General features: G+C 55.7%; 1 protein-coding gene across 2 annotated transcripts in view; it reads right to left on the bottom strand.

Annotated features, from left to right (window-relative positions):
- Positions 1-131: 131 nt before the first annotated feature.
- The window catches only part of NFASC (neurofascin), a 211,221-nt gene continuing 184,470 nt past the window's right edge, over positions 132-26,882 (bottom strand). For both annotated transcript variants that reach the window (XM_055420055.2, XM_088845132.1), the window contains 7 exons: positions 26,606-26,620; positions 18,779-18,997; positions 15,260-15,376; positions 14,011-14,163; positions 6,285-6,416; positions 3,867-3,936; positions 132-744 (listed from right to left, as the gene is read on the bottom strand). In XM_055420055.2, the coding sequence (XP_055276030.2) occupies positions 513-744; positions 3,867-3,936; positions 6,285-6,416; positions 14,011-14,163; positions 15,260-15,376; positions 18,779-18,997; positions 26,606-26,620 (938 nt within the window). In that variant the 3' untranslated portion in view covers positions 132-512. The remainder of the gene's footprint in view (positions 745-3,866; positions 3,937-6,284; positions 6,417-14,010; positions 14,164-15,259; positions 15,377-18,778; positions 18,998-26,605; positions 26,621-26,882) is intronic.

Raw genomic sequence — 26,882 nt, 5'->3', positions numbered from 1 at the left:
CAGCAGCGGTTTGAATACTATAGCTCTTCTGTGTGTTCGCTTACAGATCAATCCTTTTTGCTTATCTTTGCAGTTTTCTGGGGGAGAATCCGCCTATCGTTTCTTTTTCCAGGGACGTTTCTTCAAAAGGAAAAAGAAAAGGAACGTGTTGGGTCTGGAGGGGGAAGACTCACAGAGCAAAAAACAAAGATAACGCGAGGGACGGTAACCAGCGGAAACCTGGTGAGTGTGTGTGTGGAGGTCAGGGGCGGGCAGTGTGGCGGAGGCCCAGGATGACCGTGAGGCTGAGCGAGAGGCCGGGGCTCCCTCCGGCGGAGCTGAGCCGAGGCAGCAGCTTGCCTACGGGTGGCACCGGGGGCGTCATCGGGAGGGGGCCCTCAGAGCTCAGCAGCCTCTCATGCTGTCCCCCCGTCCCTGAAGGTGGTGGCGGCTCTGGGCCAGGTCTGCAGCGGCTCGTCTCCCCTCTCCCCTCCTCCTGCTTGCAGAGTAGCGGCTGTGCCTGCATGGCTCCGTTAGGCCAGGGAGTAGATGGCGTTGACCGGCGACGTGGCCTCCGAGCTCTCGTTGCCCTCTGTCTCCTCCTTGTCCTTCTTGACTGTGTACTGGCCGATGAAGGAGCCGTCCTCGTTGAACTGGCCCTCGCCGCCCTCGCCGTAGTCTACCAGGCTGTCGTCGCTCTCCTGCTGCTTGAGGGTGCCGTCCAGGGACGTCTGGCTGCCCTGCAGGGGCTTGTTGTCCTCGTCACTGGATGGGGAGAGACAGGATCAGAGCCAGTGCACCCAGGGCCGCCCAAACCCTGGCCAGACGGGAGAGGGCCTCCAGCCTCTCGTCGCTCAGAGGACCAGACCCCAGGACCACCCAGCCCTCACTTGCTGGCCCTGTCTGGCCAGGTCTGCAGCCAAGAGAGGACAAGCTGAGGCCAAGAGAGAACACTTCTCCAAGGCAGAGGGACAGGCCGGTGCTGGGCCAGGATGGGCCCACACTGCTAGATGCCTGGGCGAGGGTCTTTTCTACGAGGCCAGGCTGCTGGCTCTCTGGGGTGGAAGCAGCTCCCTCCCACGTCCCCGGAGGCAGAGGGAACTGCTTGTGGACCAGCGGGGATGGGAAGGGTCACAGAAAGGGGTCCTGGTCCTTGAGTGTGTCCCTGTGGCTTTGGGAAAGCCCTTCCTTCTCATTGGGCCTTAGTCCTGCCATTGAGAGGGTTCATCTGACTCTGTGATCTGTGACTCTCTCTGGAAACCCTTGGCAAGAAGCGAGGGTCTGAGCCTGAGAGAGACAAACCCCTCCCTGCCTTTCCTCTTCTCCTTCTTGCGGTGTTACCCTTAGCTAGGGTTTATCCACAGAAAGATGCTGGTTTCAGGGCGAGCGGAGGGAGGCGGGAGGGTGTGCAAAGGAGACAGGAGGGCTGGCCATCAGAGACAAAACTAGCCAGGCGTGGAGGACTGTGCCTAGCTCCTTTGGAGGCTCTGCAGTCCCTGCCCTTAAGCTCCTCTCACGCAGAGAGAGCTGGTCGTTACAGTGGCATCTGCCTGCTGGGGTGCCTGCTGTGCCCCCAGGGAGGGAGATACCCCGAGGGGGCGGGCATCTGCTCTGGCACCACATCCCGTCCCCCGAGGCAGGGACCAGGTGTTGCACTTCACAGGAGAGGTCCCAGCAGGCAAGAACACAGCGGGCCGGGCAGGCCGAGCAGACACCCCGCAGCCCGCTCCTCTGCCCCAGGCCACACGTGCCATCCCTGGGCTTGTGGCAAACACCGTCTGGATTGTCACTAGAGTGGGAAGGAAGTTCTTGCCTCAGCGCCAGACACAGGCAGCTGCCAGGGGCAGGGAGGGCTGCGAACCAGAGCAGGGGAGCTGGGTACCAGCAGGTGGGAAGCTAGCAGCCCACCCCCACCGCGCTGAGGGACAGTGGCCCTGTCTCCTGGCCTCACTGACGGCAGGGCTGCGGGAGGGGCAGCTGAGAGCGAAGTGGGCCTCCAGGGTTACGTCATCTCTGTTCAGGGGGTGAAATTCATGTTTTGAAAACCAGCAGCTCCCTACCCCACGTGCCACTCCCAGGGCTCTCCACCCCTGCTGCAGGGCCGCGATGATTGTGTCTGTGTGGTTCTTGTGAACTCCAGGCCCCCAAGTGACATGCAGTCACTGGACAGGCTGGCCCAGTGGGCGTGGAGGCAGGGGGAGAGGTCTTCACTGTGTCAGGTTCTCGTGGGGAAAGAGGACCTACATCCGGGAAATGACTGTGGTCTAGGCACCCGTTGGCCTCCCTTCCAGAAGGCCTCTGAGGGCCAGGTGGACAGACCAGGGAGAGAGAAACAGAGAGAGCCCCACCAGAGAGGTGCTGGGCAGGGGCTCCCAGATGAGCAGGGCGAGCCCGCACCCCAGGCTGTCCCGCCGGGGAACCTGGCTTCTCCTCTAACATACTGATTTTCACCCTTTCCAACTTCCAACTCTTGGACTCATGCAAGTGGGGCTCCAGGATGGATGCTGCAGACCCCCCAGAGCCACAGCCAAGGGGTGTGTATGTGCACACACGTGTGTGCGCATGTGTGTGCTGTGCAAGCCCGTGCGTGCACGCACCAGTATTTGTGTCTCCAGCCTCAGAGTCAGTGGGGCCGAGGTGTGAGTGGGGAGGAAGCAGACGCTTTCACCCAACAACTGTGGTGTCTGGGAGGAGAGGTATGTGAGGAAGTGGCTTCTCCCAGCACAGGTCCCTGGGCCCGTCCCTCACGCCGCCTCGGGCTGCACTGGGGGTCTGGGGAGAGAAGGCCCAGGCCCTCTGGGACTCACGGCCAGAGAAGGACCCTCGGCCCACGGGGAAGCTGGGCCCCACGAGGGGTGCTGAGGACCGTCGGGGAAGGGCCTCTCATACTTGCCCTTTGGGAGGCTTGTGAGGATGCAGAGTGGACGGACAGACAGTCTATAAGGTGCAGACACTTCCCAGCCTGTGTGGCTCCTTTGTGGGCAGTGGCTCTGCTGCCCGTTGACCTGATCCTGTCTGAGAGGCTGCTGACGGGCAGCGTGGCAGAGGCCCAAGACAGGCTAAGGAGAGGTCAGAGGAGGATGGGGTGGCCTGGCCCAGAGACTGTGTGGGGGTGGGCTCTGATCTAAGCACTTCCTCCCGCTGTACCTGGCCTGGGAATGAGGCCTCCAGGACTCACTCTGCACTAGACCTTTGCTCAAAGCACACCTGCCATTAAAATGACAATTCTGTTAAGCCAGATACAAAGGCCCGTCCAGACCTGAGCAGGAGCATGGGCACAGGACAAGGGCAGTAGCCGGACGTTGGGCCCCGGCCTTCCCAGTTCTGCACTAGCTCACAGTGGGGAGTGCACGAGGCTTGGCCAGGTCACTTCCTAGTCCGGGCCTTGGTCCTCTCACTGGGGACATGGGTGCCGGACCAAATGCTGTCCAAGGCCCATTCCAGCCTGCAGCCCAGAGATGTCATTCTAGGTCCTGAGGGAAAGGCCCAGAACACCGCTCCCTTCACCCTCCCGTAGTTGAGTCTCAAATATAATACAACTTCCCCGTGTCATCATTATTTTCAGGGCAGGGGTGGGGTACAGGCAGATGGGAAGCTGAGAGCAGAGCTCATTTCACAGCAAGAGGGAGCCTAGGGCTCGCTTTCAGAGCAAAAAGGTGGAAACACATACAAAGAACACAGTAAACCTGAGGTGTGCAGCTGGATGGGTAAAACGCTGTTCCTCGAATGTGTGTGAATGTGTTGGGCGGTGCTCCTGCCACAGGCAGAGGTGATAGGGGGACATCCACGCGGTGGCCTCTGAGCCCAGCTGTCAGCCCTGAGGGCAGGAAGGAAAACCCACCAGACAGGGGTGCTGTGAGTGAGCAGGAGTGAAGGGGACCGCGCACCTGTAATCAAAGGAGCCATCCTCTTCTTTGGGGTCTTCAGGGCCAAGGGGCACATCCTTCTTTTCTCGCACTTGGTCAGGAAGAGAAACAGACACAGGGGTGATGACTGGCCCCAAAGGAACAGTCAGAGGCGCTGCCTCTGGGTTCCATACCTCCCTTTCTCAATACAGCACCACCCACGCACTCTGGTTCTTGCCCCCCACATTTAAGCAGGTTCCACGCTAATTCCGCCTCCTCCTCGCCATCATCTCCACTGACCACTGAAATCTTCCCCGACCTGGCTCGCCTCAACCTCTCCATGAGGTCTTCCCCAAACACCTAGTGGAAGCCGTCCTTTCCTTGGCAACTTTCCTTTTTGCCACACTGTGTGGCAGGTGAGATCTTAGTTCCCTGAACAGGGATCCAACCCATGCCTCCTGCACTCCTCAGCATGGAGTTCTAACCACTGAATTGTCAGGGAATTCCTTGGCACCTTTATTAATCCTGCTCCGCGTTACAATTACTTGTGCACATTTATGACGCCCATAATAGAATGCCAGTTCTTTCCTTGAGGGTGGGGACGGTGTGTCTCTTCAAAGCTCCTAGGAGAGTGTCCTGGGAAGACAGGACATGCTGCACACGCCTCTGGAACGGAAGGTGCTCTCCTAACTGGGACCCCACTTGTCTGCACGACTCCCCTTTCCCACACACCCACCCCCCACCGCCCCGTGAAGGGCCAGCCTTCCTCCCAAGTCCTGCCTTGTGCTGTGACCCTCCTACTGCACCAGCTGCACGGTCCTTGACGGAGTAGTCACTTCTCCTTCTAGAACCCTTTGCACCCAGCACAAGGATTGGCACACTGCAGACACTTAGGTGAAGGACTATGCTTCTTTTTGAGGTACAAGACAGGATAATCACCCCTATTTTAGCGGAGGGAAGCTGAGACCTGGAAGATGTCACATAACAATTAGCAGCTAAACAAAGCTTAGAATGGACACTGGAGCCCTGGTCTCATGGCTCCTGGTTCATTCATCTTTGATGTAAGGAAAGGAGCTTAACTGTAAGAAGAACTTTCTGAAATAGGCAGAGGAAGGTCCAGAGTTATCTGATCAGTTCTCAGGTGTCCCAGTTCCACCTGGAACAAGGAGTGAGGTCAGGAAGGCCACCCTCCCTCAGTCTTTCTTACAGAAGAAAAACAACCCCAACACAGCACAGCAAAGTGAAGGAATCATTCACCAGTGCGCATGCTAAGTGCTAAGCCGCTCAGTCGTGTCCGACTCTTTGCGACCCCATGGACTGTAGCCCGCCAGGCTCCTCTGCCCATGGGGATTCTCCAGGCAAGCATACTGAAGTGGATTGCCATTTCCCTCTCCATCATTCACCCAGTAATGAAGTATAATTTCCTGCCGGTCCTGACTTGAAGGAGTCCTTCAACGAGTCCTTGAGAATCCTGGGGTCTGAGAGCCCATGGGCCGGAGGGAGAAAATAGAACAGAACCTCCTCTCTCTGAGTTGAGTGTTAGGAGATCGCGGAGAAGGACTTGTTCACAGAGATGGGCAGAAGCCAGCACCTGGAGAGCTCAGGGTGTGTCTGGTGATGGCGCTGGGGGCAGGGAGCAATTTCATCCTGCAGTCCAGCTGGACTTTCGCTCTCAGGGTCATCCATTATCCTGTCTCCTGTTACCCTCCCCACCCCATCACAGACAGATGGCTTTCTTGTCCCCATCTGAAAAACAATATTTCCAGAAACAAAAAAGCCAGAGGTCCTTGTCCTTGACCTTGGTTTGTCTGGGCTGGAGGATCTTCAGGCCACAGAACAGAAGTACCTCTCTGGGACTCAAGAAAAGTCCAAAGCCCTTTAAGGACTGGTGAGAGGTGGGGTTCCTCTCAGGGCAACCTGCCCCCCAGCCTCTGCCTGCTTCTCATATAGGGCCATCTGCCCCCCTGTTGGGGTATTGTGATTGCAACCCCGCCGTGCTGAGCACCCAGCTCCACAGCCTCTCTCATGTGTGTGCTTCTTCCGTGGAGACCTCTCCTCCCTCCAGCATCTCTCTCTCATGGCTACAGAAAAGCATCTCTCCTTTCTCCTTCACTGGGGTACAAGATCCTAATGAGATTCAGGCTGAAAAAAGCCAATTACTGAGCAGATGGGTGGTGGGTCCAGGGGAGGGAAGGTCACTCTTAATGGGAGCCAAGGTTCCTTCCATCCCCTCTCTGGCTGCTTGGACCGCTCCATCCCCCCACCTCAGGGGAGCTTAATTAACTCCAGTGCTTTCTGGCAACTCTACGATACACAGAACAGGCAAGAGGACCGTATATCCCAGCCTGGGGAAGGGCTGTGCTTGCTGAGAGAATGGCACCCCGCCAGCAGGGTACCCGGCTACTCACAGGAGAGCCTGCTGGCCCTGTGCCCTAGGCCGGCTCCTTGGACACATCTTACCGGGGTACTTGCCGCCGCGACTCCTCTTGATGAAACAGACGATGAGCAGGATCAGCACCAGCAGGGCGATGGCACACATGAGCCCGATGAACCAGCCCTGGGTGGCAATGTCCGCCTGGTTGTTGGTGTAGGCTGCGGGGGAGGGCCAGAGGCACACACATGAGTGAACGGTTCACAAGGCGGCAGGCAAGGAGAAGGGAGAACTTCAGCTATTTCATGGCCAGGTTCCTCCTGCAGCCTACCGCTAGCACCCGGCCGCCCTCTGGCTCAAACCACCCCGCTACAGGGACGAAGAGACAGTCATTAAAAAGGCAAGGGCAAAAGGTCAGAAGAGAGGAGCAAACAAGGAAGGAGTAGAGGGAACAAAATAAGCAGCAGAAGTCTGAGCAGGCCCTTTGGGAAGAGAACTGGCCTAAGGTTGAGGCACTGGCATTCTTGCAAACAGTGGCTGGGCACAGCCTGGTGGGGAAAGCGGGAAGGCCAGGGATTGACTGTGACTCCCTGTGAGTGAGCCGGGCTGAGCTGGCGCACTGCCCACCTGGGAACGGGGGCTGCGCTCACATGCACACCCCTGGAGCAACACCTTTGCAGGCCGGCACAGACACTGGCACAGAGACCTGTCCTAGCGGCCAGTCGGGCTTCCCCGAAGCGGGACCTGGGCGGATGCAGTCCAGGGTGCCCTGCGCTCCCTCGTATCTCTCCAACTGCACTGTAGCTGACAGCAGACGTCCCCATGAGGGCGCCTCAGATGGGCCAGTGGAGGGGCCGTGCCTTCAGCATGCCCTATGCCACTCCACCACACACGGAGACCCCTGTGACAGACGGCCCCTTGCCATCCCTGCCTGGACACGTGGAGGCCTGTCTCAAAGCCGGAGACCCCTTCATGACTCCAGGGGTAGGCTGAGTGGGCCTGGAGACCGGAGGCACATCTGATGGTGTCCTGGAGGACCCATGACTGAGGTTAGAGATGGGAAGGGGTGGGGTGCATAGGAGTCACCTGCCCTCTTCCTGTCTGCAGACTGAAGAAGAGAAGATGCAGCCTTCCATGGAAACCACCACTTGGAGGACAGAATCAGGGACAGAGGAGACCAAAGGGAACCCCGGGGCAGGCAGAGCCAGCGGAGTAGCCTCTGGGAGACCCAGACAATGGTGGGAGTGCTGGGAGCCGTGCAGCCCAAGCCGAGGCTCCGGGCCTCTGAGGGGAGCAGCACAGCAGCAGGGAGTGACCCCAGGCTGCACCCCAGGGTCTGCACCCCACCATCGGGAGGGGCAGGCATCCAGGTGTGGCCTACTCTGTGCTCTTTGTGGGCAGAGGAACTGTCTCTACCATGTTCTCAGCGTCCAGCCAAGGGCCTTGCACCAAGCTGGGTCTCCATAAACAATGAAGACTGATGAACAAGACCTTCCCTTCTCTCTGCAGTCTGGCTGCCCAGGCAGTCTGGGCTGGGAAGTTCCATAAAAACATGGCCATGACCACGCTGATCCGGGTGCTGTGGGGGAAGTCCCACCCCTGCGTCCACAGGCTACATCCCACACAAGATCTGAGAGGTCTTCCCAAGCCACACACAGGATCAGATTACTTCCTTACTTCAACCTCCAACGTTTCTCGTTACCATTAGGAAAAACTCCTCTATTCCTTATCCTGATCCGCCGGGCTCCATCAGTCCCATCTCCCACCACCCTGGCCGCTCCGGCCGCTCCCACGCCTGCCTTGTGGTCCTCTGCATCTGCTGCTCTGTCTGCAGATGGCGGCCTCATCGAATGTCATCTCTTCAGAGAGGCCTTCCTGGACCTTCCCAGCTAAGACAAAACCCAGCCACTCTAGCTGCAGGACTGAATCTGCCCTTTTCACGGCACTTCTAACAACTGGCTATACCACAGCCAACAGCTTACACTCGTAAGCACTTCCTATGGGCTGACACGGCTCAAAGCACTTTCTCACAATTGTCTAGATTAACCCTCACAACAGTCCCATAGGGTGGATTTGCTGTTCGGTTACTAGGTCATGTCTGACTCTTTGCGACCCCGTGGACTGCAGCACGCCAGGCTTCCCTGTCCTTCACCATCTCCCAGAGCTTGCTCAAACTCATGTCCATTGAGTCAGTGATGCCATCCAACCATCTCGTCCTGTTATCCCTTCTCCTCCTTAAGAAGAAGCAAGAACTGCAATCCCATGGCCTCCAGAATGAAAAGTCCAATCACAGAAAACTAACCAAAATGATCACACGGATCACAGCCTTGTGTAACTCAATGAAGCTATGAGCCATGCTGTGCAGAGGCAGCCGAGACAGATGTTTCATGGTGGAGAGGTCTGACAAAGTGTGGTCCCCTGGAGAAGGGAATGGCAAACCTCTTCAGCATCCTTGCCTTGAGAACCCCACGAGCAGTATGAAAAGGCAAAAAGGTGGATTTGTACTATTACCCTGTTTCATAGGTGAGGCAACCATGGTGCTGAGGTTAGTGCTCGGCTCAGGGCCCTGGAACTGGTAAGTGGCAGAGCTGAGCTGTGAGCCCAGGCCGTCTGGTTTGAGTCTGTGCTCTTCACCACTCCACTCAGAAGGTAGCTCCTTGAAGGAAGGGCTGTCAGGGACTGGAGGGACTGTCGTCCCCAGTCCGGGCCAGAGCCCGGAACACGGGGCAGTCGGTTCACACCTGCTGCTTGGCTTCCGGCCCGTGGCCCACCCTCTCACCCTCTCGGCCGGGTGGGGCTCTGCCTCCCTCAGGCTCCATGCTGCCCTCCCTTGTGTCACCTGTGCCAGCACATGGCTCAGTCACCAGCTGCGGGCCCCGGCGGCAGTTACGGCATCTTCTGCTCTTATAGCGAGCTTTGCTGGCTTAAGATGCAAACCAGCCCATCACAGACTCACAGAGTCACACTTCAACGGGGCTTCCGCGGCAGCCTGGCCACCCTCCTGCCGACCCGACGGGACCCTCTCCCTGAGTCTGTGTCTTGGTGTCGCGCTCCCCTGCTCCCCCTGGAGACCACTGAAGCTTCACAGCCTCTACGACCGTCTCCTCCCATATCCGACAGGGCTCTCCTCTCTCCCCTCTGCAGGGCCCCGACAGCTGGCGTCCTTGGAGGCTCAGTCCTGTGAGGAGCTCTGTTTCTTCCCAGTGCTGTCTCTTCCCTCTCTCTGTTAAACACGCTGAAGCTCCCTGCTCTCAGACATTTCTGGGGAACCTGCCAGACTTCTTGGCCCTCCTGCGCACACTGTCCTCTTGCAGGTAAATGCTCCAACCTTCCGCCATCATCGCCAGCTCCTGCCAACTTCCTTCTGTGTCCCAGGGTGCTGGCCTCAAAGCCCGCCGTGCTCCACGCTCACCCAGCGCCACCAGGGGCGTCTTTCCTGACTCACCGCAGCTCCCTGGACTCTCACCTGTCCTCTGGCCGTGCCTTTCCTAACTTCTTTCCTCTCTCCTTGTCCTTCTAGCCAGTCCCACACTGTAAGCCCAGGGCTCGCTCCTGACATCTCCCTGGGTCACCCGTCTGCCCCCGCTCCTGCCGGTGCCTTCACAACTCACCTCTAAGGGCTGTCGTTTACTCCTTCAAGATGTCTCCCGTAGTCACGTCACTACCCAGTTCTAAAGGGCTCCACTCACCGCTGTGTTCGTCAGACTCCAAGGATACAATGACACATCATGCTGTTATGTTTCTAGACTTCAATCAAGTCAGGTGCCCTGGTCGACCCCTTCCGCACCCTCCCCACCCTGCCCCGGAGAGCTTAGACAGCCACCCTTCCTGTCCTTCCCCTTTCCACATTCAACCCCCTCCTTCCTGAATCTCTGACTCCTGCAGCTAACACCAGTCTCTCAACTCCAATTTCAACCCCATTTACTCCATATAAGGCAACACTCAATTGCTCTGTTTCCTGGGTTCTGATGTCCGATGATATTGCAAAGGCTGGAGCCCTGCGATCCTTTGAGCCCCCTTGCCCTTAGCATGATGCTGGGCACCTAACAACTCGTCGCCGACTACTTACTGACGAATGGCCAGTTTAATCTTAATATAACTATAGAGAAGGAAATGGCAACCCATTCCAGCATCCTTGCCTGGGAAATCCCATAGACAGAGAAGCCTGCCAGGCTACAGTCCATGGGGTTGCAAGAGTTGGACATGACTTAGCAAATAAACCAACACCACAATTAAGGATAACATGGGCTATCTCTTTCATTTTTTCTTGATACCAGCAGAAGGGTCACAAGGATATTGGCTTCACCACATGCCACCTGGGCACTGGGATGAAGGAGTCACTTCAACTTATGTTTGAAAGGTGGTCCCCACCTTTTGCAAAGAAATTGGTTTGAATGTCTGCAGTGACCTGTTTGCTCCACTATCTTGCTGACAGCTGTCTCCCATGAGACTCCTTTCTCTTGGGAAAGAAAGGCACAATTCCAGGGAAGGTGGCCATATGAGAAATTTACAAATTAAATATAGCTTTCCATTCCTGACATCACCATGCAAAGTTCAAATGTTACTTTCAGTCCTCACTGAAAAGATCAAAGAATTTTCTGTGAAGTTCAGACACACAAGGCTCTTCAAAACCAAGCAGATTTTGTAACTATGTTTGGTGATAGACGTTAACTAAACTTGTAGTGATAATCATTTTGCATAGATCAGTAGTGATAATCATTTTGCATAGATCAAATGATTATGTTGTACGCTTAAAACTAATCAATGTCAATGATACACAATAACAAAGAAACAAAAAACCCAGTGGGATCTGGGTTAAGGTGGGCTCAATCAGACTCCACCAAAATGATTTAGTTTCTCAAGAACCAAAAGAAATTTAGGACATAATCTCACTCATATGACTTCAAAGACTCTGAGAGGAGGCGGCATTTTTTGCAGGGCTTCAGGGCAGTTACATTTGTCTGCGAAGACCATTCTTAATCGATCCATTCAACATGTTTCCAGATCCCTAATGGTCACAGTAATAGCAGCATCCCAAGATCAGTGAATATCTACATTTACAACCTTTGCTGGTGCTAACGGAACCCAGGACAGCACCTGTTCACCGGGAACACACAGGTTCTATTATCTCCTACTGTGGCCTAGAGGTCATATTTTGTGTGCCTTCTACACCCATACTCTGCAACCCCACTCAGAAATGTGTAGTTCACTTGCAAAGCAGACAGTTCCCTTAACTCTTCACTCTAATCAAGACGAAATTGGTTTGATTACTGGAGAGAGGCCAGTCACTCAAAGCAGGCAGAAAAATTGTATTTCAGAAATAGGGTGGATGAACCAATATGACAGGGATGGGCTTTCTTCAAATGCAGTTTGGCGTGGCTGCCCTCACTTACGCGTCACTTCACACCTTTCCATCTTCACCTCACTCCATCCTGGGTTTCTCCCAGCACAGCAAAAAGAGGCCGACCACAGGTGGCTCCCCTAATGTCCCTCCTCCCACGTCCCTGAAGCCTAAGGCAGCTTGCTGTCTGTCTCGCTGGGCCCCTGTCAGCACCCCATCCAGCCTGCTCCAGGATGTGAGAGCTGACAGGTCTCTTGGAATCCAGGGTTATGTGTTGGGGCCCCTCAGGCCTCTTTGGCTTCAAAAGCTTCAAGAAAGTGATTAACTTCTCATGTGGGATCTTTCTGGTAACAGGGAGCCTGTGAGCATTCCTTGTGGTTTTTTTTTTTTTTTTCCATTTCCTGCATGAGCCATTGTAACAAGTTTGAGTCTGTGGACAGAAGTGATAGTCTGTGGTTGTCTAAAGCCCAGTGGTTGGGCCCCAAGATGGTCATAAACTCGATGAGACACAGGGACCGGGGAGAGGCTTGTGTGAACCTGGCTCTGGAGTCCACCCACTCCTTTGTGTATTTTCAGAGGCTCTGGACACACACACAGGCACACACGAAGTTTAGAAAGTGAAAATATGTTTCTTCTCTATGTGGTTTGCACAGAGTCATTTCCAGCCAGCCCGTGAGGAAAGGGAGCAGTAAGTGCCCAGAGCGAGGGTCACGAGCCTGCCATTTCCAGCTGGCCTGGGGAGGAGGTGGGTCACATGCGAGCGCTGCAGGCCTCACCCACCCTGAAAGCGAGCTATGGGGTCAGCCTCTCCAGAGCAGCCACAGGAAAGGAGAGATGAACATCTGAGTCAGTGTTCAGAAGTGCATCGTCAACCGCTGTCATCGTTTTTCTTTGCATGGAATGCTGGGACATCACAGCAGCCTGGGACGTCCCTGAGGGCAGGGACTGACCCTTTCCCCTCTGGCTCTTTCTCCCCAACCCACACCCACAGCCCCTGGGCTCAGCACTGGGTGAAGTTAACCTCTGCGAGCAGGCTGAGCTGGCTTTCGCTGCATTCCCTAGCATGGAACTCTATCATCAGATCTCATCCTTGCTTTCTGCCTCTGGGCTGGACTCAAGTTTGTAACAAAGCAAAAGCAAACACAAGCACCGGTGAGCAACAGCTTGGACCCCTGACTGGGTCAGACGGAGTCCAGCCACCTGCTTCAGTGAGTCAACTGCCCAGTCTCCTGGCCTGGCTCCCAAGATGACCCGGCTACTTGCAGACTTCCTGCCCGAGCTGGCCTGGCTAGCCTCAGGCAGGCAGCAGGACTCAGCCTCCCCGAGTCTTGATGGCATGGACAGGCACGGACATGCACATGCGCAGAGCAGGCAGAGACACGGGGAGGAGGCCGGGACACCCAGACCGGGAGGGGCCAGGCTACAGGGGGTGGGGGGAGGCATTACACACACGGGCTGAGACTCTCGAGACACACGCCGCCAGGGTCAGCCTCCTCAAGCCAGGCACAGAAGGACACATAAGTCCACAGTTAGAACTTCACATAAACCACGGTGTGCTCTTTCCTTCAGCCTTGGGTCTAGTAACCTGCGCCCGAGCAGGACGTGCCTGAGGGCAGGGACTGGGCCCTTCTTTTCTTTTTCCCCAAACTCATCCTTTCCCCAGGGCTTAGCAAACTGGCCCCTTGGCCAGCTTGCCCAGCTGACACACAAACAGACAAGCAAGTGCCCTCAGTCTCCAGACTGCCAGCCACCCTGACCAACAGAGAGATTTCTGAACCTTGTTCACTGAGCCCCAGTTTCCCTGTTGGTTTGGTACAAATGAAGAAGCTTCTCCATCCACAGCTGAAGCCCTGACAGATCCAGAGCTCTTCTAGGACTGGAAAGTTTCTCCTCCCCAGTGCAACAAAAGGTCAACTACCTTTAAGCCATGACAAACCTGGGGCAAAGTTAAAAGCTCCAAACAATTCGGGTAACACGCTTTGGAGTTTTTAAACAACAGTTGACAGCGGCAAGGCAATGCCATACATGCTGATCCCTGCTTTGGTTCCTGGGAAGATTCTGGGGTAAAGACCTGGTCCTATCGCCTAAACCCACATGCAGGAAGCGAGCCCGTGTGAGGCCAGGTCGCACTGCCCCCAGACTCCCACACAAAGACCATGCTGATGCTCACACCGAGCCCTCGTGGAGGCCAGGGGAGTCCCACTGTCCTCAGGCTGCATGGCCTTGCTTCCCTCTGATGCCCCCTCATCCCCACAGGGTCAGACGCGCAGTTTCCTCTCTGGTGGCATGCACTTTTGGCTCATTCTGTCTTGCCGGTAGCTGCAGACTGACATTAAGAAGAGCCGAGCTGCGCCATGCAAGGTGAGGAACGGGAGGACGAGTCTTCCTTCCCGGGAGGATAGACAAGCGGGAAGCTGAGGATGAGCACGACATGCCCATGCTTGCCGGGGACGGCCAGGCCGGACCCCTCTCACCTGCACTGGTCATAAAGGTGATGACGGCACTGCTGATGCCCTCGTTGTCCCGGGAATAAACGCGCAACGTGTATGTCATCCCGGGATAGAGGTCTGTCAGCTGTACGGGCTGGGCCTGGGCCTTAACAGGGACAGTTTTTTTCGTATGGTTGCCTGGGGAACAGAAACCTCAGTCAGCCTAAGGCCGGGCACGGGGAGCTGGAGAGGCAATGCTTAGACGCCTGGGCGCCTGTCAACAGTGGAGGCGCGGCAGGGGTGGCGGGGGCTGGGCCGTCCCACAGGACACTGCCCCTGGTGAGGCTTTCTGTGCTCGCCACAGGCTGAGGCGCTGAGCACACGAGGCCCCGCTTCCTTAGGCTCTCAGGGTGTCAGCCAGCACTCCGCTACCCTGCAGAGGGTAACTCAGCACCCCGCAGGGTGGAGGAGGGAAGACGGGCCTCTGCTCCTCGGCCCGCACTCCCGGTTTCCCCTCTCATTCCTCGCCACGTGAGCCCGCACTTCAGGAGGAGCGACAGCCTGGGTGTCTGTGGGGCGGGGTGGATGATGGTCACGGGAAGCACTGAAAAAGTATGACAAGCTAGCAGTTCTGGGTTCTGTGGGTGTGGCTCTCTCTCCAACCGCAGAGAACCGAGGGCTGGCTTTGTTCTCTCTCTGAGCTCCGGGTGCCCTTCTAGCACAAGTCCAACAGGCCAGCAAGGCGGGTCTGAGCCCTCCGGAATGGGGCCTTCACCCAGCTACCCTGACCTAACTCCATTCTCACAAATATCCAGTAAAGGAGGATCAGGTCAGCTCAAGCTGAGACGTGTGACCCTGGACGGTGTCTCTGACCTGTTGGCAGCTGGCGTCCCTCTGTGAGCAAAGTACAGTTGGGAGTCCAACTGTCCAGGGGAGACGCTGAGTATGGATCCTATCCTAAGTGAAGGAATCCACACAGCAGCAAGAGTGAGCTCACTGGGGTGCTGTCAAAACCCTTGTCCTGGGCAGGAAATGGACAAAGGGCCCTCAGCCAGGCCACCTCCCTCGCCGCTGAGCAAGGCACCCCTGGACCGCCACTGATGGCTGTAGAAACCCCTTCCTTCACCTTGAGTTTGCTCTTCCCACCCCTGCTGCCTGAGCACGTATCGACTTCATGAAGCCAAGGTGGAGCAGCTGAAAGGCCTCCCTGAGCCCGGGGGAGTGCCCTGGGCCTCTTTAAAGGCATCTGCGCTACCCACAGCAACTGCTGCCGCACCCACACAGCAATGCTTACTGTCGATGTACTCAACCACAAAGTCAGTTCCGGGCCCGAAATTGTGCTTCCAGGTGATGTTGGCCCATTTACTGTTGGGGAGCACAGTGACGTTCCAGATGGACTGCTCGTCGGGGGCTGGCGGGGGTTAGAAGAGGAGTTAGTGGTGAGGAGGGAGGCAGCACTGGAGACAGACAGACAGACACACACACACGGGCAGCTAGGACAGGGTAAGTGGGAAGGGGCTGCGCACAGGGCCTGACGGAGCTCCAAGCTGCAGCCTTGGCAGCCAGGCCAGAGGTTGCCATCCAGGCACGAGCAGTGCAGTCAGAGGCCCTGTGTGTGAGGCAGAGCTGGAAACTGTGTGTCCACATAGGCAGGGGTGCGAATGAAAGAGCGGGTGTGGTCCAGGCCACCGGAGGCCCTAACCAGGGTTCTTCCCCTTTTAGGTCCCTTGTCACAGATTTCAGCGGTGCAGTGAAAAGGGCCAGTGAAAAGCCCTGTTAGCTAGGATGCAGACAGGGTGGGCGGTGGGGGTGGAGATGTGCCTCTTTCCCATCAACTACAGACATTCTACAGGAGGGAAAAAGGTATCTTGAAAAGCCACTCGAGAGTCGTGATGAGATCTGCACAAAGGACAAGACCAAATGAAAACCTTACTGCGCTCCTGAAACTGGAGACGGACAGCGGCAACTTACGCGGAGCCCTTGGGGTCATTCTTGGTCACCAAGACGCTGAACTCCGTGAAAAATGGCCTCAGACTGTCTAACGGACTTGGGCCTAAAACCCCAGGGCTCCAAGAAGAGAGTGCGAATCCTTCCTCTCCCTCTCATGGGGCCAAGGAAGAGAACTCCTCTTGACACCCAGTAGTCGGAGGTCCAGACGCCAGAAGAATCCTGTTCTGTTGGCGTCTCAGCACTGTATCTTTGAGGCCTGATCTCCATGCAACACAGAAGACATTAATTATCTAGTTCCTATGAGCTGGAAGCTACTTTATCAAAGCTATCACACCGTCTGGAACCATAGCCTGTGGGCAGGAGAATGGCAGTAATCTTCAAACGTAATCATTTTTCAACATCCCAGCAGTCTCTGTACCCCATTTCTCAGCAAAGATTTAATAGTGGAGTACTAGCATGAAGCCTTGTATTTCAAAGACTTTACCAGTGTGGCTCCTGTATATTTCATCAGCACGCAAAGGGGCACTGTCACCAACTCACTTGTCAAAAATAAATGAATAGGGTACATTGGTGATGCGTGTATTCATTATCTATCTGACATGTGACTGAGTCTGCAGGGCTGGGGAAGTGATAAACGATCTCCTGGTCCTCACTCCAAAGAAGCGCCTTTTCTACTACAACTGTCAGCTGCCGGTCGTCCCAGGTGAATGTAACTCGTTTTGGGTGAGGAGCAAGAAAGAGATTCCATTGATGGCGCCAGGCCTTCTCTGCGGGCAGGGCAGAGGCAGGCTTCTTTACTGATCTGTCAACGGTTTCCACTGTATCGGCTGCTTTAAGTCAGCCTGCATCCCAGCTCCTTAGAAGCTCATGGCTCTTTCTAGTGGGAGTGAACTGTGATTGGTTATGGTTTGGGGACTTGACATTTTCCCTCCTCAGCTCTGGACCCTGAAAATAAGCCCAAGGATTTGGGTATAAACAGTTTGACTACCAATACAACCCTGACCCAAGGCTGACTGTCTTAAAGTTAATGGAAATGGGAGCACTATTAGATAAGGTCAAGCAATGGGAAACCAAATGGTTTTTAGTGAGAGATGGAGGAAGGCTCTGCCATCTAGAAATACCAAGATGATGATCATTAAAGAGATGAAAAGCTCAGAGAGACGCAGCAAGAAGGAAAGCTATCAATGACTATAAAAACAATAAGAACTGAAGGGAAGCAGGGATTGTTCTGTCGACTCCTGAGGTGTGAGACTCAAGGGGTATCCCTTGAGATCAAAACAGGAGAACTTAAGGACAAAGCGCCATTTCACCCTGAAAAGAAAGGTAAACTTAAGAACAATCTCATCCTCAGTTTAAGACGTGATAAAGATGAACATTCCTTTTGGAAACCCTGGCAGCCGAGCCGCTGCGCTGCGTGCAGGGAGCGGGGATGTTGAGGGAGCCCCGTAAGGACGAGCTCGGAGGGCAGCCCGGCCCCCGCGGCATCTCAGGTGCAGCTACGATTCTGCATGTGCGTCCACAGGCTCGTCCTCCGTGGCAGCAGGGCCAACCCTTCCAGAAGGAGCAAGACCCACTCCCTGCCTTCATTCTCAGTACATCTCTTCTGTGAACTCGGAGCATCCAAGTGGGACAAAGGCCCACCTAAAGCCTCCCGTGCCCCAAAGAACACCCATCACCAAACTGCCAGCGGCAGCTTCTGACAGCCTAGCAGGTTTCTCCTTAGCCAACTTCTTCCTGCAGAGCAGGCTGTTTACATTTTCGATACTGCAGCTCTAAGCCAAATCAGTTTTCAAGGTCTGAGGAGTATCATGTCAGCTACACATTGCGAGTCTCAGGTATGGCTCACACAACTCCATGTAATTGGATTAAAGAAAAGACTCGCATGTGCATTAAGCCTCCATTCTCACTCGGGTGCTGACAGAACAGGGGTGGGGTGAGTGTAGCCTTGGCAGGTGGAGGGATACGCCCAGGAGAGAGGGGGGCCTACAGCCCTGCAGCTGCTGGAGGAGCGTTCTGGGCGCTTCCTGTCAGCAGCCCTGCCGCTGCATCGCACTGGCTTGACAGTCTCTGGGCTCCACAAGCTGGAAGCCCTCCCCTCTGCGGTAAAAGGAGTGTTTGATGTCAGTTCTCAGAAGCACTGCTGGGTCCCTGAGGGGTCTCCGCGAGCTAGAAGTGCAGAGTTTCCGGGCCTGGCTGCCTGATGCAGGAACAGCACATTGTCTGGGCTCAGCAGGCCAGCCCTGGGATCGATCCTTCCCAGGGGCCCCTAGAAAGCCTGTGGTTTTCCCTCCGTGTGTATATCCGGGGGGTGGGGAATACGAGGGGTGAGAGCAACAGAGCACTCGCCAGCATTTCAGGACTCCTCGGCAGTACCATTTCCTGGCAGCTCTGACCTTATAAAAAAAGGCCTATAAACCTGCTTTTCCAGGAGAGGCTCAAGGGAGGTGCGGGGTTCTGGGAACAGAGCCGCCCGGCTCGGCCGGCTACCCCCCCCTCCCCAGGCTATGCCGCTAGGCTGGGGCAACACGGCGAGGGCAGGAGGCCTTCATAGGCCAGTTCAATGTCTGCCCCTCTCCTTCCTGCCTCGCCCTCTCTGCAGTGCTCAGCCCTCAGCCGATCCCTCAGTGTGGAGCTGGAGGTGGCCCTACCGTCTGGGCCCTAGAGTTCCTGCCTGCGTGGTGTAGCCTCTGTTAAAGAACAAGGATCTGAGGGCAGGACACGGGGTCTGAGCGGTGGAAACCCCCCAAAGAGTGGGCGCAGGGTGCTCTGTGCCTCGCGGCCACCAGCCTGAGAGTCCAGGCTGCCCGCTCCTGTCTGGGGAAGCCTGCGGACGGAGGGCAGGGGCGCGGACGGCAGGCGGTACCGGGTTCTCGGATCTCACTCCTGGTAGTGGCGGGGCTGTCCGTGGTGGTGGCGGCGGCGGCCGCAGTGGCTGTGGCTTCGGTGGTGGCGGTGGTGGTAGGTGCGACAGGTTGGACGGTGGGGACTGTTGTGGCTTCGGTGGTGGCGGCGGCGGCAGTGGCATCGGTACTGCTCACCGTGCCAGGCGCACCCACCGTGGTCGGGGGCGACGTGGGAGGCGCTAAGGGGAAATGTAAAAGAGCTGCGTCTGGTCGGTCTGGCTGTCCCAAGGTTGGATGCACGGCCCGCGTGCAAGGCAGGCAGCCCACGGGACAGATGGAAATGAGTGACCGGAAGGCTCCCCAAGCAGGACAGATGGGTCAGGCAAGTCGCAGTCAAAGAGAACAGGGCCACAGGAAGGGAAGAGAATGAAGCCTGTGTGTTTCATTTTCTTCTCATGGCCTATGTGGCTCAAAGCACCCAGCATGCACCCAGCCAAGGGCAGTGATGAAGATGGCACACGTACTGAGTCGCTCAGACCCCAGGGATGACATGCAGTCCCAGGCCAAACGTCACCCAGCAGAGGCCGAGCAGAATCACTTGGGTCCAGGCCTGGGGCCCGGGCCTTGAGATGGGCAGCTGGCAGGGCCCTGTCTGCAGGAGCACCAGGAAGCCTCCCATTCCCAATCATTTACTCCCAAACGACACTTCCTCCCGCCTGCTTGAGTTCTAATACCACCCAAACGCAACGACAGAGAGAGAGAGCCATCCCCACTCTGCGGGCCAGCCTTGCCCCGCGCTTCCTCTTCTCTGCCGCCACCGCCACCCCTGCCCCAGGCTCTCAGCTCTTACTCACTTCCTGCCTTTCTTACACTCTTCTCTGCCCGGGGATGGTCCTTCCTGCAACTACCCAAGTCCATCCTGGGGGTGCCAGAGGATAAGATGGTTGAATGGCATCACGGACTCAATGGACATGAGTTTGAGCAAACTCAGGGAGATAGTGAAGGACACAGAAGGCTGGCGTGCAGCAGTCCAGGGGCTCACAAAGAGTTGGACATAACTTAGCGACTAAACAACCACCACCACCCTAGCTTTAATAACTGCCTTTCTCTCTAGGACATCTGGGTCCTGGGCCCAGCCTCCCCAGTCCACAGTAAATGCAGAAATCCCAAGTTACGAGTGAGGCACACGCGCGCTGCTTTTCTGCGTAAATCTTCAGAGGGCTTCACATCTGCCGTAACTCTTACTTTCTCATCTCCCATTCAAAGCTACCCTTTGACAGGGGTCAGCCGTAGGGGGTTCAGTCTATCACGACAGAGTTTGCACAGACCCCCTTTCTTTCTACAGAAGAGCCGTGGATGCGAACAAAGGGCTGGCCTATTACTCTTCAGTCTCGGTATCACTAACGCTGAGAAGAATGATGGGGAAACCAAGAGAGCCAGGGACGCCTCTCCTCCTTACCTCTACCTCCTGTGATCCGACCAGTCTACTTTCCGCTAACAGGGCAGAAGGTAGGGTATCACTCAGCTGTGTCTGACTCTTTGTGACCCCATGGACGGTAGTCTGCCAGGCTCCTCTGTCCATGGAATTCTCCAGGCCATAATACTGGAGTGGGTAGCTGTTCCCTTCTCCAGAGGATCTTACCAATCCAGGGATTGAACCCAGGTCTCCGGCATTGCAGCAGATTCTTTACTGACTGAGCCACCAGGGAAGCCTAAGAATACTGGAGTGGGTAGCCTATCCCTTCTCCAGCGGATCTTCCTGACCCAGGAATCGAACCAGGGTCACCTGCACTGCAGGCGGATTCTTCACCAACTGAGCTATCAGGGAAGTCCTTAAGACACAAATAGGGAACTCTAACTTCCAAGGAGAAAAGGAAAGATACAAGCATCTGAATGCAGAGTTCCAAAGAAGAGGAAAGAGAGATAAGAAAGCCTTCCTCAGCGATCAATGCAAAGAAATAGAGGAAAACAACAGAATAGGAAAGACAAGAGATCTCTTCAAGAAAATTAGAGATACCAAGGGAACATTTCATGCAAACATGCGCTCGATAAAGGACAGAAATGGTATGGACCTAACAGAAGCAGAAGATATTAAGAAGAGGTGGCAAGAATATACAGAAGAGCTCCACAAAAAAAGATCTTCATGACCAAGATAATCACGATGGTGTGATCACTGACCTAGAGCCAGACATCTTGGAATGTGAAGTCAAGTGGGCCTTAGAAAGCATCACTACGAACAAACCTAGTGGAGGTGATAGAATTCCAGTTGAGCTATTTCAAATCTTGAAAGATGATGCTGTGAAAGTGCTGCACTCAATATGCCAGCAAATTTGGAAAACTCAGCAGTGGCCACAGGACTGGAAAAGGTCAGTTTTCATTCCAATCCCAAAGAAAGGCAATGCCAAAGAATGCTCAAACTACCACACAATTGCACTCATCTCACACGCTAGTAAAGTCATGCTCAAAATTCTCCAAGCCAGGCTTTAGCAATATGTGAACCATGAACTCCCAGATGTTCAAGCAGGTTTTAGAAAAGGCAGAGGCACCAGAGATCAAATTGCCAACATCCGCTGGATCATGGAGAAAGCAAGAGAGTTCCAGAAAACCATCTATTTCTGCTTTACTGACTATGCCAAAGCCTTTGACTGTGTGGATCACAATAAACTGTGGAACATTCTGAAAGAGATGGGAATCCCAGACCACCTGACCTGCGTCTTGAGAAACCTGTATGCAGGTCAGGAAGCAACAGTCAGAACTGGACATGGAACAACAGACTGGTTCCAAATAGGAAAAGGAGTACGTCAAAGCTGTATATTGTCACCCTGCTTATTTAACTTCTATGCAGAGTACATCATGAGGAACGCTGGGCTGGAAGAAGCACAAGCTGGAATCAAGATTGCTGGGAGAAATATCAATAACCGCAGATATGCAGATGACACCACCCTTATGGCAAGAAAGTGAAGAGGAACTCAAAAGCCTCTTGATGAAAGTGAAAGAGGAGAGTGAAAAAGTTGGCTTGAAGCTCAACATTCAGAAAAGTAAGATCATGGCATCTGGTCCCATCACTTCACGGGAAATAGATGGGGAAACACTGGAAACAGTGTCAGACTTTATTTTTTGGGGCTCCAAAATCACTGTGGATGCTGATTGCAGCCATGATATTAGAAGACGCTTACTCCTTGGAAGGAAAGTTATGACCAGCATAGACAGCTTATTAAAGAGCAGAGACTTTGCCAACAAAGGTCCGTCTAGTCAAAGCTATGGTTTTTCCAGTGGTCACGTATAGATGTGAGAGTTGGACTGTGAAGAAAGCTGAGTGCCGAAGAATTGATGCTTTTGAACTGTGGTGGTGAAGAAGACTCTTGAGAGTCCCGTGGAGTGCAAGGAGATCCAACCAGTCCATTCTAAAGGAGATCAGTCCTGGGTGTTCATTGGAAGGACTGATGCTAAAGCTGAAACTCCAATACTTTGGCCACCTCATGCGAAGAGTTGACTCACTGGAAAAGACTCTGATGCTGGGAGGGATTGGGGGCAGAAGGAGAAGGGGACGACAGAGAATGAGATGGCTGGATGGCATCACCGACTCGATGGACATGAGTTTGAGTGTACTCCGGGAGTTGGTGATGGACAGGGAGGCCTGGTGTGCTGTGATTCATGGGGTCGCAAAGAGTTGGACATGACTGAGCGACTGAACTGAACTTCCAAGAAAGAGAGATATCCTATCTTATCTCAAATCTCCAGAAGTTTAGGAAAATACTATCCCTACTCTCCAGAAAAGGGCTGGAGCAAGAAGGAAACCAGAGAGAAAACTGCCAGAAAGCTTCTCTCAAGAATTAAGAGATCCTGAAGGCAATGGCACCCCACTCCAGTACTCTTGCCTGGAGAATCCCAGGGATGGGGGAGCCTGGTTGGCTGCCGTCTATGGGGTCGCACAGAGTCAGACACGACTGAAGTGACTTAGCAGTAGCAGCAAGCCTTCTCAACAAGAGCCTGACCAACAAAAGCCTTTTTCATTCCCCTGGGCCTCCATGTTACAAGTGCCCCATAGAAAAGGAGGGACTGTTCCTGGGATTCTAGCTGCTTCCCTATTTATAGGATCAGAGGCTTTATTGGGCCTGAGGGCACTGAACACAGAGGTCACAGTGGGCAACTGACCGTGCCCCATGCATTCCAGAGATTCCCAGACAAGGTCAGGACACATAGCGCTACGTTCCCCAAACCCCAGTCAACACGGACACCAGGAAGGTGGGCGTGGGGGGAACATGTAGTGGGAAAAACTCTCCTTCTCACAGTCAGTATTCAAGGATGCATTTCAGGTGGCCCAGGCCTGGAATGCAAGCCCGGTGATGTGAGAGCTCGGCCAGCGGGAATTTTCCTATCCCACTCACCAAGACAGGCAAATAGACAGACGCGCGTGTGCGCGCGCACACACACACACACACACAAGTCTGAGACCCACAGGGCAAAGGCGAGCTCTCTCCTAGGCCTGGTACCTGGCAGCTCTATGGCCATGGACACACATGGGCTTTTCCTGCTGTTCTGAGCTGCTGGAAGGAACCCTGAGAAGCTATTTTGTCCATCTGGACAGGACTACTCTGATTTGGCTCCTTATCAATAGTGTGTTTTCTAATAATTTCAGAAGGCTCACCTTTGCTATGACTACTTAAAAGACATCATCAGAAAACTGATACTCGCTTTTAGGTTAAGTCACCCGCCTCTGTATAGTGCGGAGATGAGGCTGCCCTCCACGTGCGCAGTGGTTCTGCGTTCCAGCCCCTGGAGACTACACACACTCTGCTGTGGGCGCCGGTCCTCCTGCGAGCAGGGACACGTGCTCAAGCAGACACAGGGCTGACCGGAGGCCCACATGCATCCCCGGGCACTCCAGCGAGCAGCCCTAGAAACACAGATGCAGAGAGGGCCAGAACAAGTCCTCCCTGGGCTCCACTGGGCAGAGACAAGAACGAGAAACGAAGATGCTGCCACAGTCTTAACCCCTCCCTCTCCCGGTCACTCTGCCCAGTGTGGCTGGAGCAAGGCTTTTCTCTGATGATGGCTACTAGATGCTTTTCCTTCAGCTTGGCAGCAATAATCAGGCGTTAGTGAGAGGGGCCCAAGAGGAGCAGGAGGAAAGGAATCGCTTCCCAGGCGCCTCCCAGAGGATGCTCAGCACTGCCCGTGCAGTGGCAGCAGCACCTTAGCTGGCCGCGGTCACGGCTGGTGAATCGGCACTCTTTTTGGTCCACTGCTAACAGCGTCTATTGTCCCAGGGATGGACAGGGCCATAGAGACTGGGAGGGCAGAGGCAAGAAGGCAAGGTTCTGGGGGAAGGGACGGAAGTCAGTGAGTGAGCTGTCAGAGCCATGTGCAGGCAGGAGGGAAGGGCAGGCTTTCCAGGGGAAACTGCCCAGTGTTCGGGTCTAAGGGGATTCAGATGACTTCAATCCCCAGGGCGGGGTTAGGGTAACAGATAAAAGGGAAATAAGGCCCAGCAGTGGGGCTTATAGGCAGAGTGGCCCATGGGCTGGACAGACACATTGCTGGGCTAGGATGTCACCTCCAACCACAGCCGGAACTACGGGCTGCAGAACCAATACGGTCACTGCCCAGCAGAGACCACCAGGCTGGTAACCTGAGAGTGACGGAGAGCCAGGGTGATAACTGAGCGATGGAGGTCCAGGGTGGACCTGGAGGCACAGGACCCCTCCCTGAAGTACTCAACCCGGTGGGCTAACGCACTCTGGAAGATGCCCCAGCCAAGGCCAAGGGTTTTCCACCAGAGTTGTGGGTGACACCACGCAAGAAATGGAGAAAATTAAGAGACAACATGTCTCTTATTGTCATCCAGAACCCACCATGGAGCTGCCCAGCAGTGGGGCTTATAGGCAGAGTGACCCACGGGCTGGACAGACACATTGCTGGGCTAGGATGGCAGGCAGATATGAGCTGAGCCAAACACAAGAGCAGCAGTTCCCAGACATTCCAAGGTGGACGGCTCGGTCCAAAAGTGTCCACCTGGTACACAGACTACCTTGGCCAAACACAGATGGCCAGAACAGATGGGCAGCAACCCTAAGAGACTGCAGACATGGGCGCAGGAAAGGGATCATCTTTCCTGGATGAGAAGAATACATCAGTTTTGGGGGAAAACACCCACAATTGGTGAGAAAGAGAGAGAAGGGAACAGCGGGCTGGGGTCCAGACCATGCCAACGATGGAGACCCTGGGCACCGTCACCTGGCACCTTCAAGGTTGGGAACAGTCGATGCTACCAGCACAGCTCATTTACCATGAAACGCCCTGTGCCCCATGGAAGCAGAGCCCAGGAAACACGTGACCGACAGACAGGCCCTGGCTCCCTCTGCACACCAGGGTGAGCTTGGATCTTTCTTAAACGAGAAGGAGGAAGTGGGGGTTTGGAACTACATGCACCCTCTCACACCTGCCACACGAGAGGGGCATCACAGCCCGGCGTGGATCCCACCGAGCGAAGCCGGCTCCCTGCCACCAGGCCCAGCTGCCTTGGGTCCTGGGTGCCAGCACGGGGAGGGGACTGCGAGCTGTTTGACCGGAGAGCTTCCGGGTGATCTGCGCGGCTCCCTCACTCCTTCTTCTGCCTCCACTGAATGGTTTCGGGACCCTGAGAACCTGCTGGGCCAACCCCAGGGGCGCCCATGCAAACTCGATTCAGGAAGTCAGGGCCACCCCCAGGCTGCACGGACGGCCTTCCCCCGGTCTCCTCCCGGCCCAACAGAGGCGGGGAGGCGCTGGCTGTTGGCCTGGGTTACCTGAGGGTAGGATGGAGGGGAGCGGAGCACGATGACCGCGCACCACCCACAGGTCTGGCTGACGGGACAAACGCAAACGGAGGAAGCAGGGTGTGCAACAGAAACAGACCAACCTAAAGCGAGTGGGGCTGTGAGTGAGGGCGGAGGGGAACCAACCGGGGAAAGCAGGGCCCTCCCACCCCCCACCTGGCTCTCAGCCTGCCCGCTGCCTGCAGCCAGAGGCGGCCCTGGTGCACCCGCCTCATGGCCTCTGCCCAGCCCCTCCAGTTTGAGGGCCGGCCTGTGCTGATGCTCCTCAGACCGCAGCATGAGGGGGCTTGGGAGGAGGGCCTCGGAAGGCAGGTCACCTCCTGCTCCAGACCTCCCCGCCCAGCTCCTCATGGTGTGTCTGCCTCCCAGACCCCGGGAGTGGGCACCGTCCTTAGCACCCAAGACTGAGAAGCTGGGTTTCTGTGGGCTGACGGGACTCTCAGCCCATGGTGTCCTCTGAGACTCCGGGTCGGGGGTGCCTGGCCCATCCTGGGACACAGACTCACTGAGCGGAACCCACGGGAGATGGCAGAGCTGGTGCCCGGCCCCATGCAGCATGCAAGGCCAGCACGCACAGCATGCTCGCCCTCGGGTCACCCTTTCGGTGGGGGCAGCCTGACCTGCAGACAGGAGCCAGCTGCCCCCACCCCCAGGGCACAGCAGGTCACCCAAGGGTTCTGGGCCTGCTGCGCTCTGAGATGCCAAGCCGGGCAAGAGACCAGGTGCTCAGAGGAGGTAACCACTCAGCTCCAGAGAAAGCTTCAGCTCTAGGGAGCAGGTCTGGAGCCTCCGAGTGGGCTCCCTTCCAAGCCAGCCACCTTCATTAGTGAAGGGAGGGAAGGCGCTGGCTCTCCTCTGGCCCTGCCCTCCACACACAGCCTCCTGCAGAGTCCGGCTTCCCACCCGCTGAAGGGGTGCATGCCGAGAGCATGCTTTCACCCCAGGCCTCTCCCTCTGTCTCCCCGCCGGGCTGGCCTCCACCTGCGCTGCCCCATGCCAGGCCCATTACCTCTGCAGTTGGTACAGTACCTGCGGTTGGCGTGGCTTCAGAACACGGCACCCAAGATAGCCAGAGAGGGAGAGGGGGAAAGAACGAGAAGGAAGAGAAAACAGAGCACAGGTGAGACCACAGGACGAGCAATCACAGGAGAGACGGTTCTGGCTCACACTGACCCAGGCGGCGTGGCTGGGTGCTGGCCACGGCCCTGCAGACACCACCTGGCCTTCAGGGATCGTGTTCAACCCCACGGGGGTCTACCACGTTCCTACAGAAAACCTTTCTGGGACTTGGAGACCTTTCTAACAT

Source organism: Moschus berezovskii, chromosome 17, assembly GCF_049115385.1.
Source record: "Moschus berezovskii isolate FMDL1 chromosome 17, NW_MosBer_1.0, whole genome shotgun sequence".
NCBI classification, from domain to species: Eukaryota; Metazoa; Chordata; class Mammalia; order Artiodactyla; family Moschidae; genus Moschus; species Moschus berezovskii.
This window is presented reverse-complemented; position numbering and strand designations above follow the sequence as displayed.